Source organism: Sphaerulina musiva (genome assembly GCF_000320565.1).
Source record: "Sphaerulina musiva SO2202 unplaced genomic scaffold SEPMUscaffold_2, whole genome shotgun sequence".
Classification (NCBI taxonomy): Eukaryota; Fungi; Ascomycota; class Dothideomycetes; order Mycosphaerellales; family Mycosphaerellaceae; genus Sphaerulina; species Sphaerulina musiva.
Window position 1 is genome coordinate 2151727 of NW_016017384.1, and position 12807 is coordinate 2164533.

At 49.4% G+C, this 12807-nt stretch overlaps 6 protein-coding genes across 6 annotated transcripts; 3 read left to right on the plus strand and 3 right to left on the minus strand.

The window, feature by feature from the left end:
* Window positions 1-1027: 1027 nt before the first annotated feature.
* SEPMUDRAFT_123888 (uncharacterized protein) lies at window positions 1028-1859 on the minus strand (the record flags this gene model as incomplete). The annotated part of the gene is made up of 2 exons (XM_016901869.1): window positions 1028-1686; window positions 1744-1859. Coding segments are annotated over 2 exons (282 nt in total), but the record flags the coding sequence as incomplete, so codon positions are not given.
* A 1703-nt stretch (window positions 1860-3562) lies between these two features.
* Window positions 3563-4778, plus strand: SEPMUDRAFT_147471 (uncharacterized protein). The gene is made up of 3 exons (XM_016904318.1): window positions 3563-4087; window positions 4140-4240; window positions 4296-4778. The coding sequence occupies exons 1-3, from the start codon at window positions 3827-3829 to the stop codon at window positions 4459-4461; spliced, it is 528 nt and encodes a 175-aa protein (XP_016763767.1). The 5' UTR covers window positions 3563-3826; the 3' UTR covers window positions 4462-4778.
* Window positions 4779-5260: 482 nt separating this feature from the next.
* Window positions 5261-8125, minus strand: SEPMUDRAFT_60711 (uncharacterized protein). The gene is made up of 3 exons (XM_016909537.1): window positions 7267-8125; window positions 7134-7160; window positions 5261-7078 (listed from the first exon to the last, which is right to left on the minus strand). Exons 1-3 carry the CDS (start codon window positions 8019-8021, stop codon window positions 6766-6768), a joined length of 1095 nt encoding a protein of 364 aa, XP_016763768.1. The 5' UTR covers window positions 8022-8125; the 3' UTR covers window positions 5261-6765.
* On the plus strand, window positions 5448-6152 carry SEPMUDRAFT_105874 (uncharacterized protein; the record flags this gene model as incomplete). Its single annotated transcript, XM_016900596.1, has 1 exon — window positions 5448-6152. One exon carries the CDS (start codon window positions 5448-5450, stop codon window positions 6150-6152), a length of 705 nt encoding a protein of 234 aa, XP_016763769.1.
* Window positions 8126-8312: 187 nt separating the features above from the next.
* SEPMUDRAFT_147473 (uncharacterized protein) lies at window positions 8313-10862 on the minus strand. The gene is made up of 3 exons (XM_016904319.1): window positions 10328-10862; window positions 8814-10273; window positions 8313-8594 (listed from the first exon to the last, which is right to left on the minus strand). Exons 1-3 carry the CDS (start codon window positions 10712-10714, stop codon window positions 8366-8368), a joined length of 2076 nt encoding a protein of 691 aa, XP_016763770.1. The 5' UTR covers window positions 10715-10862; the 3' UTR covers window positions 8313-8365.
* Window positions 10863-11044: 182 nt separating this feature from the next.
* On the plus strand, window positions 11045-12782 carry SEPMUDRAFT_60715 (nucleotide-binding domain-containing protein; the record flags this gene model as incomplete). Its single annotated transcript, XM_016909538.1, has 2 exons — window positions 11045-11368; window positions 11431-12782. The coding sequence occupies 2 exons, from the start codon at window positions 11045-11047 to the stop codon at window positions 12739-12741; spliced, it is 1635 nt and encodes a 544-aa protein (XP_016763771.1). The 3' UTR covers window positions 12742-12782.
* Between the last annotated feature and the right edge of the window lie 25 nt (window positions 12783-12807).

Below are 12807 nucleotides of genomic sequence, written 5' to 3' on the forward strand. Positions count from 1 at the left end.
GTATTCGTTATAAAAGTTGTAGTAGTTTTTTACTAGTATTTATTACGTACGTATTAATATACTTTATATACTTATTATATATACGCTTATATATGCATTCGTTGATACGTTTATTCGGACGTACCTAGGTAGTATTCGTTGTAAAAGTAATAGTAATTATTATACTATTCTTTACGTACCCGATGTATTCTCTATTTGTTGATCCATTCGTTAATTGATATATGTTTCTATATACGAATAGACGGTAGCAATATAAGTATCTACTATATATATTATTAACTTAGGAGCTACGTCCTTTGTCTTCTTTTCTCTGTTAACAATACCGATACTAATACTAATACTAATACTAGCACTATGTCTCCTATAGCTATGTAAGTTATCCTAAACTCTACTTATAGTATATTCGTAGTATACTAATATAAAAGGGTATAGTTTGGACGCTACCTCCGCTGCTATCAATACCTCTACTATACTTGTATCCGCTGCCTCCGCCGCCGTTACTACCTCTACTATACTTATATCCGCTGCCTCTGCCTCCGCCGCCGCCGCTACTACTAAGGTCGTTGCCCTCGAAGAGAGGGTAGCTCTACTTAAACGTCGCCTCGAATATAAGACAAGTAATACGAACTCTCTTCGTATAGCCCTATTAATATTAAAGAAAGAGTTCTACGAGCGCTACCCTAAGCTCGAAGATAACGACGACAACGACAACGACAACGACGACGACAACGACAACGATAGCGATAGCGATAGCGACGACGACGACGACGACGACGACAATAGCGAGGACGACGTCGTTAATAGCGTCAACGACGATAACGACGGCTATAATAATAGCAACGCTATCGAAGAAGATGTTAAGATAGTCTTTAACGACGAAGACATTAAGATAGTCGTTAATAATAAAGACGTTAAGATAATACGTTCGTTCTTATAGTAATTCAGACAGTTATTTAGACGGTTATTTAGACGGTTATTCGGATAGTTATTCAGACGGTTATTCGGTATTAGTATCGTTGTTAGCGTCGTGATTAGTATACTATTAAGTATTATAAGCTGTATAAGGTCTACTACTCCTGCTTAATACTAGTACGGTCCTAGCTACGGTACTCGAGCAGCTCGAGGTAGTCTTACTATATATCCTCTACTATCTTATCTCGGAACTTTAATATTCCTTTGTCCTCCTCGAAACCCGGTGCTTTATACTCTATACTAGAGACATCGTCGTTGCCGATATAGCCGTCCGATTATAGCAACTACGGCTCTATAGAGAGTAGTTGTTCGCCGTACGTAAGAATGTAGTTATAGAGGACAAAACACGCTATAAGAATACGCTTTTGGTCGAGTATAGAGCGCCCTAGGTACGGACTAACACGGACGTACTCAAAGCGCTTCTTTACAATACTAAATATACGCTCAACGCAGTTTCTTAGCTACGCGTAGCGGAGGTTGAAAAGCTCTTCTTTTATCTCTAGTTTAGTATTCGACGCGATCTGCTTACGTAGGTAGTATCTTATACGCTAATATAGTACTAAGAGTCGATTGTCCTTCGGCAAATAACTACTATCTGCGAGATAATAGCGGCCCTCTAGTATACGTAGACCTCTAACCCTAAAGGCTCTATTAACGACTGTCCTATCGTTCGCAGATCCTTCGTAACTAACAAGCGTATAGAGGAAGTTACAGCTAAAATCGTATACTACTAGTACGTTCTACGCGATAAAACCCTTCCGGCAACGCTACGCAGACTGCCTCTCTTCCGGAATAACGGCATTTATATATATACTATCTAGCGTACCTAGGGCTCCTTTGAAATAGCTGAATTTAGGGTTTCTAAGAATTAAGTAGATAGTAGTATTATCTAGTAGTTAGATATAATCCTCGGCTATTCGATATAGTACAATACTAACTTTATCGATAATCCTCTCGAACGTCCTCTATATATAGACATACTGCCGCTCTAAGTCCGAGATACTACGGTTATATACGACGAAATCGTAGAATATAACTACTTGCTTAGCAACCGAAACCCTCGCTTTTCTATAGTCGTCGAGGCTACTACGCTCGGTCAATTCCTCGATTAACGATATTAACACCGGCTGTTTTAGACGCGTTATATAGTAATAGTATCGCTCTAGACTATATAAGCACTTGTATGTCTCTTTCCTACCTCTCCTAGGCTCGATTTAAGTTATAATTATACTAGGTAGCCGATACTAGCGCTCTGCGATAGGGGTTGCGACGATTAGTATAATAGCGACGAGTACGGCGGCAGCGACAACGCCGAATAATACAGCGATATTCGTAGTATCTATAGCTAAAAAAGAGGAGGTAAGTTGGTTGCTAGTATAGTACTACTATATAGTCTTAACCGGTGTCGATATATATAGTATATACGACTACGACGCGTATATAGACAGTGCCGCCGCCCCGGAACCTAATTGAATATATACGGAGCGCAAAATATACCTTTAGGAGGACTATTTAAGATAGTAGACTATGTCCGAGCGTTTACTAACCGGATATAGTATATAGGCAGCGACGGCGACGGTTTACGAGGCTATACGAGCGTTTTACTATCGACAGGTAACTATCGTCCATTTTTGGTCGATAGCTGAGTAGACGGGTATCAATAGAGTAAGCGATAGTAACCGGAAACTATCGACCTGCTTACTATCGACACAATTATCGACAGAGTAGACGGGGCCTTACCTACCTACCTAGTTACCTACCTTACCTGCCTACCTACAGCTGTACTTACATGTCATGATACCTACATGTATACCGTACTCGGCGTCTCCATACACGTACCTCATACACGATAGAACTCCTATACACATACAGGGACGCACTGCCAAACGTCACGACTCACGGAAATGAGATGGCCAAGACCGGCTAAAGTACGATGAAGTAGTGAGGACAGATCTTCTCTTGGCCTGACGACCACGAAGGGAATGCAATCCCATCCAGCGTTCCGCCAAGATCTGCTTCCTGGACGTCTTACAGGAGAGGCCTGTCCTTTTTCATGTCTGTTGGAGATGTTCTGGTCGGGCTTCCAGAGTCACGCCTGGTAGTGAGGCTGGTACTGTAGTGCGTTGGAAAGGTGTGCTCAGCGTCTCTGCAGTAAACGAAACCGTATGGTATGCCACACCAGTGTGACTCGCTACCGTATGGAGCAGACTGAAGCAGCCTCGGGAGGGGCAAATGCCCTGCGATGTCACCGTGGGCCAGTCGTGGGGCTTCAGCGTCAAAATGCATACCTCCGTGCAAGACCGTGCTTTCGCACACAGTAACACGGGCTCACGGCCCTGGAAGAACCTGGCAGGCTTTAATTCCAGAGAGCCAATGGAGAAAACGCTGGCGTCTTTTTGGCTCCAAACTGATCGTAATGCCCGCCAAACCCGCTGTAAAACAGTATCTTGGAGACGCAGTTTGAGTTGTCATGTAGGGACTAGGGACTACTAGGGTCCTGGTCATAGTGTGTCCATGCCCTGCAGATCTGATGGTATATACATTACTACTACTACACGAATCCGCAGACGCCGCAAAGAGAGCGCTTCCCAATTTACCTACCTATATTCCTACTCTGTGTGCACCTCGGGGTTGTGGCAACGCAAAAGTACTGTGACTTATACCTACCTTACCCATCTTTTCGCATACTGCTCCATCGACCACGGCTCTGCATCACTCCTCACCTGTCCAACGCCCCTCATATACGACCCCTTTCCTGCCCATTCTATTGCCATCGCAATACTGCGCACCGCAGGTCTTCAATTCTAGAGAGCAGTTGACTATTCCTCTCAAGAGGATCACGATTGCAATCAACATGCTTTTCATGTCTGCTATTAGCAGCCTCGCGCTTCTCGTATCAACGGTTGCAGCATACCCACTCGCCCAAGCAGAGGCAGTCGTCACGGAGAATCCAAACCTGGAAATCACCAGTCTTGTCGTCAACGATACCACGACCGGAAACACTTTGTTGACCTTCAACGTCACCAATCCCGAACCTCTAGCCAACCAGGCGGTTGCAAACTGCACGGGATCTTGGTCACACGAAGCCAAAGACTGGCCAAGCAGTGCGCAATCTGTATGATAGACTGAACGCAACTTTGCATACCATTTGCTAATCTTCCACGCAGCTCCGATGCGACAACTCTGACACAATGACATGGTACATCGACAGCTGGACGAGCGCGAGAGACTTTGTCATCGCCGTTCAAGACAGATATACCGATCCTGAGTAAGTCTTTCCATGGCTGAACGCCTAATTCCTGAGCCTGACTATTAGTACCTAGTATTGGAGAAGCTCCATACGATCGCGTCACAGTCTTTACCAAAGCCACAATCAATGCTACATACGTAGCATACTCCAGCAACGACCTGGCAGCCGATCCCATCTCCGGCTCCCAAATAGCCAACACGACCATATATGCCCCGATATACGCGATTGCGGCAAAGTAGGCGGGCTGCACATGGTCAAAATTTGGAGGCAGCACAGCTCCGCGTCGATCAGATTGACCCGATGACTGATATGGTTATACGCATGATTGGGAGGTGACGGCACAAAAGTCGACTATTCTTCCACATGCTGGTATCGGGAAGCGATTGGAGGCGGCTTTTGAAGAGCTTCCCAGAGCCAGGCTCCCTTGTGCTTGTTCACAGCATCTGCCGGCATCACGCTGTGACCTAAAATAAGGTCTGGCGCTATACTCCCAATAGCCTTTCGTGTGAGGCTCTGGGTGATGGGAAGTTGGGAACACACCCAAGACCCTGAGGTCCCTGACCATGATGATGATACTCATAATCTCCATAGAAATGATGATAATAATAACGTAGCAAGAGATGATGTATACATGGAAGAGTCAAAGCTACAAACATGAGATGACGGTGCAGGGGGCGACGCGGAAAAACTCTTGATTCGGTTGCTTGTTTTTTTTTTAATGGGGCTGCGTCACAACCTCATGACAGCTTGCGCTCTCCAGAGAAGACGACGGTCTGCGAGCGAAAATAAAAAGGTGTGTATAAAAGGTATGGAAGAGTTTGTAAAGTGTCGGAGAGTACGGTATACAGAACTAGAGGTACCGCTCTATTAGTGGCGGTTCATCTCAGGCGGAACCCGGAGCGTCGTCACATGCTCGTGTCTTTCTCTCGCTGTTTGTGAGTCACGTTCACGCTAACCGTCACAGTGTAGTAGTACCTTACCTCCTACCTCCTAGTACCTCTCCTAGTAGTAGTAGTGACTCGGGCGCCCAAGATCAAGACGGTCGAGAGAAGATTCTCGATGACAACATGAGCTCCGACCACGATATCCCGAGCTCGGCCATAGACTCATATCCTCAAGTCATCTGATATGTCGTTCGACACTCGATCAGATTCTATATCTACGTGGCGTGGCGTCGTCTGTTCCCGGCGTCGAAGTATCAAAAAACCACATCTCCTTGCACTACATGTACCACTACTACTGCTACAACAACAACAGCACAGTCTCTACCTCTACTCCTGTAATGACGCCCTCACGCTTCGATCTGCCACTGCTGCCTAAATACCACGATATACCATACGAAACCATAACGGCCCCCAAAAACCGCAAACGAATTCGCCACCGATCAAACAAGTCGAGGAGGGCACAACATCAGAATCCTACCACTACTAGTACTATTAATACCACCACAACAAGAACAACCTCCTCCTCCTCCTCCTCCTCATCCTATCCCGCCTATTACGGCTCCTACTACCACAACCGCGGAATCAGTCCTCCAAGCAGCGAATTTTCCTCCTCGCCGCCCCCAAACTACTACCCGGAATACACTTACGCAACTCTACCAAAACCTATCCGTCTTGCGCCATCGAGCACCACCACCGCCACCACCACCATTCCAAAAAACTATCATCATCACTATCATCATGAGCATCATTATGAACATCCACATCCTCGAGACCTCCATCTCCTCAATCACGTATTCCGGGAAGACTCTTACTCTTCTTACTCTGCAACAGTAGGAGGAGTAGAATCGGCAATCACGCGGGATAAGAGAATGTTTGGGGGAGAAGATGGTGATTCGGAATCTGCTCTGGAATTGCGAGGGCCCATGTTGGATGTCGTGTTGGGCTTGTTTGATGGCATTGATTACGATGATGCTTTGTTGTGTTAAGAGAGAGGGGAGAGGGAGAGAGAGTGATTGTGTCCTCTTCTTCCTCTTCTTCCTCTTCTTCCTCTTCTTCTTCTTCCTCTTGGGATCCTTGCGAGGGCACCATTGAGCGAGTGAGCGGGCAGGGTTTTTGGTGGGAATTAACCTCACAGGCCTCTTTTTTCTTTTTTTCCTTTTCCCTTTGGCTTCTTCTTTTTTTCTACCAAACGCGGGAAGCATGCGCGCTACCTCTTACGACGACAGCGCTAGAACCAAGGGAGCTTCCAGGCCAATGATGAGCGTTCGCCTGCACATCAAAGAATTTGCGTTGGATTCGGAGAACTTTTATGATTAAAGAGCTTTTGGTTTGATCAGACTACCAGAACCATTAGCCAGTATAAGGGCTTCACATGAAGAATGCTATATATAAGGAATATATGAATACAGGCGTCATGCCATCGAAGCTATAATGCAGTAAGACGCTGCTGTCCACCCATTTGTACAAGCCCCTGTTGCAACAATATGCACACAAAAATCACACGCTCCAGAACCGCTCAGGGTATCGCTGATCCTCCAGTATGCCGGGTCGTCAAGTCATCAAATAGTCATGCGCCCCATGTGCTCGGCGCGAGTGCTTCTAATACTCCAGTCGCAGCTTTTCCACGACCCTGAGCACGCTTACGCTAAAACATAACAGCCACGCCAACAGCGTAATCAGTAGTACTCCAGACAATGCTTTCTGCTTATAGCAGATGTTGGGGTTATTCGGGCACGTCTTGGGAATGTCGATGTATTGCTGGCCAATAAGCATTTGGCCTGTCTCGAAACAAGCCCAGCTACCATCGAAAAGAGCAGAGAAGGCCAGAGAGAGGTTCGATGCTGAAAAGACAATGAAGTAGAGATCGCAGAGTAGTAAGAGGACTTTGGCGGCAACAGAACGAAGCCCGAGTCTGAGAAAAGCGTTAGCAATGGGCTGCAGATAGGAGATATGAGGTGCAAACGTACGGTTTCGAGGTATACTCGTCCCACGTCCTAGAGATGACACGTCGAAAATTAGCAACACTCCTAGAAATCGTTCATGGCTGAGCATGGCCTGCCTCCCAGGTCGCCGCTCCAATACGACAGTCACTGCACTTACACATATCCAATGTATGGTATGGCCACGGCAGGCACGATGATGCCCATATATGTAGAAGCGCGTGGCGCGCACTGGTTGAAAGCGTCGTTGTCCCGATTGACACTGTTCACAGACTTCAAAATTGTGCCTGCAACCCCCAATGCAGCGCACGAAAAGGAGAGGACGAAGACGCGAAACCCCAGAGGCACGAAGGCATTCTTAAGCAACAATCGCCAAAAGAGTCGTACACTTCTTTCCTGTCTTTCCGGACTGATTAACCACTTCCCTCGAAACAGAAGGCCTGGCAAGCCACGGTGTCTTTTGCTTTCCGGCATCATTTCGTCCTCCTCTTGCCACGCCCGGTTGAATATGGGCACATTCTCGCGCATCCACGAGTCGCTCCGTACGATGCGTTGATCACGCTGCTCTCGTGGGTTTGGACCCGACTGCATGAACGGAATCCACCGCACCTGGTGATCTGCTATCGGGGCAGACAGTAGGCCGGGCTCTGCATCCCGATAGGCGTCCAGCTTCCTCCCGGGCTGGTATTTCGGAGGGACTTTGTAGTGTCGGGTATTGGGCAGTATCGGCGCAGGCTCCAAGAAGGGCGCTGCCTCGTCGTTGACATGGATCCATGGCGGCAGCGAGTTTGCCTGGTGAGGATCGGAGTCCGCGGCGGTGGAGGACGAGGCGTGCGATGCAGACGTGTCGGGCAGACGCCGCTGCTGAGGTTGTGACGGAATGAGGAGCGCGGAGCGCTGCTGCATCTCAGGCATCGTCGCCGGTCTCTCCTGTGGACTCTCTCTCTCTCTCTCTGTCTCTGTCTCTGCCAGCGCCGCTCACAGCACAAGCCCGGTGCGCTGCGAGAGGCTGGGTATACCTCCTAGCAAATGAAGTGGATGCATGCAAGTCGTGAGACGGAGCGGTGCTTAAGCGGAAGCGGAGTCTGGAGATTTGAAGGCTCCAGTCTAAAACCTGGAGGCTGCTGTAGCCGCACCGCATATGACACAAGCTGACGGATTACATAATCAGAGTGTCTCACATTCTCGTGTACTACAGTACAGGTATCTACATGAATCCTCATCACACTAGAGAGGTAGGTATGTAACCATCCAGTATCCTAACTCAGGACCAGATGCCACGCTGGTCCTGTTTCCCCATACGAAGCACCTCGAGCATCATTGCGCTGATTGCGCTGGTCTCGTCGTTCTTTTACGCTCTTCCTTCTGCTTGCATAATATCGTTTGCTTTTCGCCGGCACGTAACATGGTGGGTCGTCGTCCGTAGGATCACTCGTCGTCGCAGTAGAGGCCATCAATGTTCCACCGAGTCTCGTGGTCGGGTGGCTCCTATGATGGGATTAGTTCCACGGCCGCCTTCGTCTGTAACGAGCGTGACTGGAACACCTCAGGGTTACTGAAAGACATCTGGGACAAGTTGAAGCGCCAACAATGTTGCCCTCACTGTCTGAGGCAGTATAACGGTGAACTGGTATCACCTCAACGGCGGCTGGGCATCACCGGCGAGCGCTCGTCGAAAAAGCAAAACCAAATGCTGAGGAGCCTTACCATCCACCGCGTCCCTCCTCTGCGATCTTGCCGCTGACTTCTCGACGTCTGGCAGACTGCTGATTCAGTCTATAGACGTCCATGTCAGCAATATCTGCACCGGACCTAGATACCACTCGACTGGGTTGTGTGGAGTTTGGGTCAGCTCCGTTTCTGATCCCACGAGTCGCGGATGCCAGGTCCCCATACTGTTTCCTGCCCGGTGTGCTGTTATTTGGTCTGCCGTTGCTGGTCATGGTTGAGGTCATCAGTGATGGTGCAGATTCTGAATAGACTGATGAAGTCACGGTAGCTTGGGATGCTACAGTCAATTTGCGAGCCACTCCGATCTCGACGGGTTCGTGGTTCTCTTTGTTCTCCTGTGCAAGTGTGGCTGCAAGCTCACTCTCAGCATCAGGCGGCGTTGGGGGGTTCATCTTGAGTGGTTGGACTTGCGATGGCCCGAAACAGTCGGCCTCATTGAGATTGGTGTTTGGCAGCGTTGGAGTTCGTGTATGACGTTTCTCAGCACGCACATGGCCACTTCGACGTTGTCTGCCCAAGTCCGATGCATCCCCATCCGAAACATACCAGCTATCATCCAGGAGACTGGACTTCTGCTGCGATTGCACAACCTCTCGTGATGGCGCCGATACAAACCGCTCCGGTGTTCCCTGAGTGGACCGCGGACGATCGGTATATGCTGGGACTGGAGGAATGTCATCGAAATACAGCGGAGCTCCATGCTCAGAAGGAGACACAACGGTGCCGGCGCGAGATCTATGCCCACCACCAGAAACTGATACACGCGAACTCCTCGCCGAATGTGGTCCCTGGTGGATAGTCACTTCATCGAACTGTTGCCGTGACAAACGCGCCGAGTCTGGGTTGTGGGGAGAATATGTGTGGTCTGACTTCATCCGGCTGTGCTCCCAAGGGACAACTCTGGCTTCTGGATCTTTCGCAATCGATGTTCGCGAAACATTCAAAGTACTACCACTGTAATATCCTGCCTTCTTCTCCGACATGTTTGTTGACACTGACGATACCGTCATCTCCGAGTTCTTGTGTTTGTGCTTCATGGACTTGCGGCGAGTGCTGCCGGTCAAGTTATCCTCGAGTGGGTTCATATCTGGAGGTAGACTGGCGATCTTGCGGAAGATCATGATCAGATAAATGTCAAGACCGATGCTGACCAGATGGAGACCTCCCACAACGATGCTGGCAACGAAGGTTGTGAAGATGACCGTTGTGGTTGCGAAGTTCGTGGTGAAGAAGCTTGTCCACCGGCTGGAGTCGTCCACCTGCATGTTGTAGTTCTGGTTGGCATATAGAGCGATAAACACATAGAATGGAATCAACCCGACGTCCATGAACAACGCGAAAAAGTGGTAACTACTACTGCTGTTGGGAGTACGACCTTTGGCGGGTCGTAGCAGATGGTAGATTGCGTACGTGGTGATGACCATGTCCCACGCGACCTAAGTCGGGTTAGCAACTCCTCGCAGCAACACTTCGATCATGTTCCTACGTACTGGAACTCGAATGACCCAGCTAGGTCCATTGTTCTTCATCTTGAGACAAATCACGCATACCAAGATTCCTATCGCCCCCAGCTCTTGAATCACTCTCAACGCGAATTGCACCCATCTGGTCCAGACGATCTTCGCCTTCGTACTAGGTGGTAATGGCTCGTGGTGAACTTGCGGGTTATTGACCACCATATAGCTATCAGGATGCTGGTTGAAATTGATGAGCGGTCGTCCAGCCTGCTGGGACTGTCGTTTCTGCCTTTCAGCTCTCTCCGCGAATGCTTGATAGTGTGCCTGCGTGGCTGCTCTTGGATTGAAGTCGGAGTAGGGATAAGCGATCGAGTTGCGCGAGCCATGCGCCGGTTCGTATAGGTATGGTTGGTCAGGCATGGTGATGGCGAGCTGCTAGACAGCAACAATGCTATTGTTGCTGCGTGAGCTGCCTGCTAGTAGTGACTGTCGGGAGCGAAGAAGTGCTGAACTGAGAAAGCGCAGCTGAGGAATGTAATAGGTACAGGTATGTATCAGTGAGGTGGTGATACTCCGGCCAGTAGACCTAAGAGGTAATGCTTGTCTGTCAACCAGGATGTTGACTTTATTGTGTTGGGTTGGCACGACAACAATCTGAACCCTATTCAGCTGGGAGGCGTTTTTTGTCTTTTGCCGTCACCAAGGTTCATCACCGCACATGTATTCTCCGACACTCCATTTTCGCTATCCATGTCTGGGAGCACAAAAGTATCTTGGGTATGCAATGGCTGCCAAAGCTCTGCACGGCTCCATGGTGCCAGGCTGAGGCCACGGCCACGGCCACGGCCACGGCTATGGAATGCTGAACATCATGGAGTTCGAGCATACAGCGTGGCGAATACACGACAACGACCACTGCATCTCGCCATCATCGGAGCGGGACCCGCGGGCTTTTATTCTGCGTATAGACTTCTGAAGAGCTTACCAGATGCCCGTGTGGATATGTACGAAGGTCTGCCATCGCCCTATGGCCTTGTGCGCTTCGGCATTGCCCCCGACCATCCAGAAGCCAAGGTGCGATAGCCGGCATCGACAACAGCATTGGAGAGATTGCTGATGGGTAGGTCATGCTATAGAAGTGCTCAGAAACTCTGATAGACGTAGCCAAATATCCAGGATTCACTTACATTGGCAACGTACCCGTAGGAGATGAACCACACCAACTACCCCTGACTTCTCTGGCACCGCACTACGACGCTGTGCTGTTCGCGTACGGAGCATCCAAAGACAAGAAGCTGAATATACCCGGAGAGGACCTCCGCAATGTACTATCTGCGAGAGCGTTCGTAGGCTGGTACAATGGACTTCCCGAATACGCAGACCTCCAGCCGAACCTGCGAGCTGGCGAAACTGCTGTTGTTATTGGACAGGGGAATGTTGCTTTGGATGTCACGCGGATGCTGCTCATGAGTCTCGAAGAGCTCAAAAAGACGGATATTGCGGAGCATGCCGTGGAGGCTTTGAGCAAGAGCAGAATTCGAGATGTGAAGGTCATTGGGAGAAGAGGGCCGCTGCAAGCACCGTATACTATAAAGGAGCTCAGAGAACTGCTGAGCCTGTCTGGCTTGGGCTTTGTCCCGCCACCCGAAGGCTGGGAGGAACTGGTGCAGGTTGAGAGGAAGAAGCTTCCTCGACAGCTGAAGCGTATCGCCGAACTGTTAGAAAAAGGGAGCAAGACGCCCATCGAGCGAGCAGCAAAGGCCTGGCAGCTGGGATACCTGAGGTCACCCATCGAGTTCTTGTCCAGGAACGGTCAAGACCTCGATGCTATCGGGTTTGAGAGCACTGAGTATGTTGCGCCTCCTGCATCAAGCATGATACCGGGTGAGCCAGAAAACACCTTGAATGCACTGCGCTCTCTGCAAGTAAGACCTGTCGAGCCTGTGAAGCGAACCTCGATAGCTGCATCCATGGCCTTTCGCAGTATTGGCTACGAATCAGAGCCCATCGCAGGCATGGATAGGCTTGGCGTACCCTTTGATACGAAGAAGGGCATCATTCCTAACGATCGCTACGGTCGTGTGCTTACGCCTGATCTCGGACCTGGCAACTTGACGGCTGGTCACGTGCCAGGCATGTACTGTGCGGGTTGGGTGAAGCGAGGGCCTACAGGGGTCATTGCCAGTACCTTGGACGATGCTTTCACCAGTGCAGACGTCATCGTTAGTGATTGGCGGAAGAACGTGAAGTTTCATGATGGTATTGGGGACGACAAAGAGGGTTGGCAACAGGTGAAGAAGGCCGCTGAGAAACGAGGCATGAGACCGATAAACTGGCAGGATTGGGAGCGGATTGATGCTGAGGAGGTGAGACGAGGGCAAGCAAAGGGGAAGGAGAGAGAAAAATGCAGGACTGTTGATGAGATGTTGAGAATACTGGATGCCTAGCGACCAGCGTAAGGTACCTGAGTTTATAGACGTTGGCATCGCAAAATCTAAACCCCAGCCAGCTCT

What these genes read in the sequence shown, in the direction of transcription:
- SEPMUDRAFT_147471 (XM_016904318.1), top strand. Translation starts at nt 3,827, where the DNA reads ATGCTTTTCATGTCTGCTATTAGCAGCCTCGCGCTTCTCGTATCAACG. An exon ending in GGCCAAGCAGTGCGCAATCT is followed by an intron (nt 4,088 to 4,139) that starts GTATGATAGACT and finishes TCTTCCACGCAG; the next exon opens with CTCCGATGCGACAACTCTGA. An exon ending in GACAGATATACCGATCCTGA is followed by an intron (nt 4,241 to 4,295) that starts GTAAGTCTTTCC and finishes ATTAGTACCTAG; the next exon opens with TATTGGAGAAGCTCCATACG.
- SEPMUDRAFT_60711 (XM_016909537.1), bottom strand. Translation starts at nt 8,021, where the DNA reads ATGCCTGAGATGCAGCAGCGCTCCGCGCTCCTCATTCCGTCACAACCT. An exon ending in ATACCATACATTGGATATGT is followed by an intron (nt 7,161 to 7,266) that starts GTAAGTGCAGTG and finishes TGTCATCTCTAG; the next exon opens with GACGTGGGACGAGTATACCT. An exon ending in GACGAGTATACCTCGAAACC is followed by an intron (nt 7,079 to 7,133) that starts GTACGTTTGCAC and finishes CGCTTTTCTCAG; the next exon opens with ACTCGGGCTTCGTTCTGTTG.
- SEPMUDRAFT_147473 (XM_016904319.1), bottom strand. Translation starts at nt 10,714, where the DNA reads ATGCCTGACCAACCATACCTATACGAACCGGCGCATGGCTCGCGCAAC. An exon ending in GCTGGGTCATTCGAGTTCCA is followed by an intron (nt 10,274 to 10,327) that starts GTACGTAGGAAC and finishes AACCCGACTTAG; the next exon opens with GTCGCGTGGGACATGGTCAT. An exon ending in GAGGAGGGACGCGGTGGATG is followed by an intron (nt 8,595 to 8,813) that starts GTAAGGCTCCTC and finishes ATCCCATCATAG; the next exon opens with GAGCCACCCGACCACGAGAC.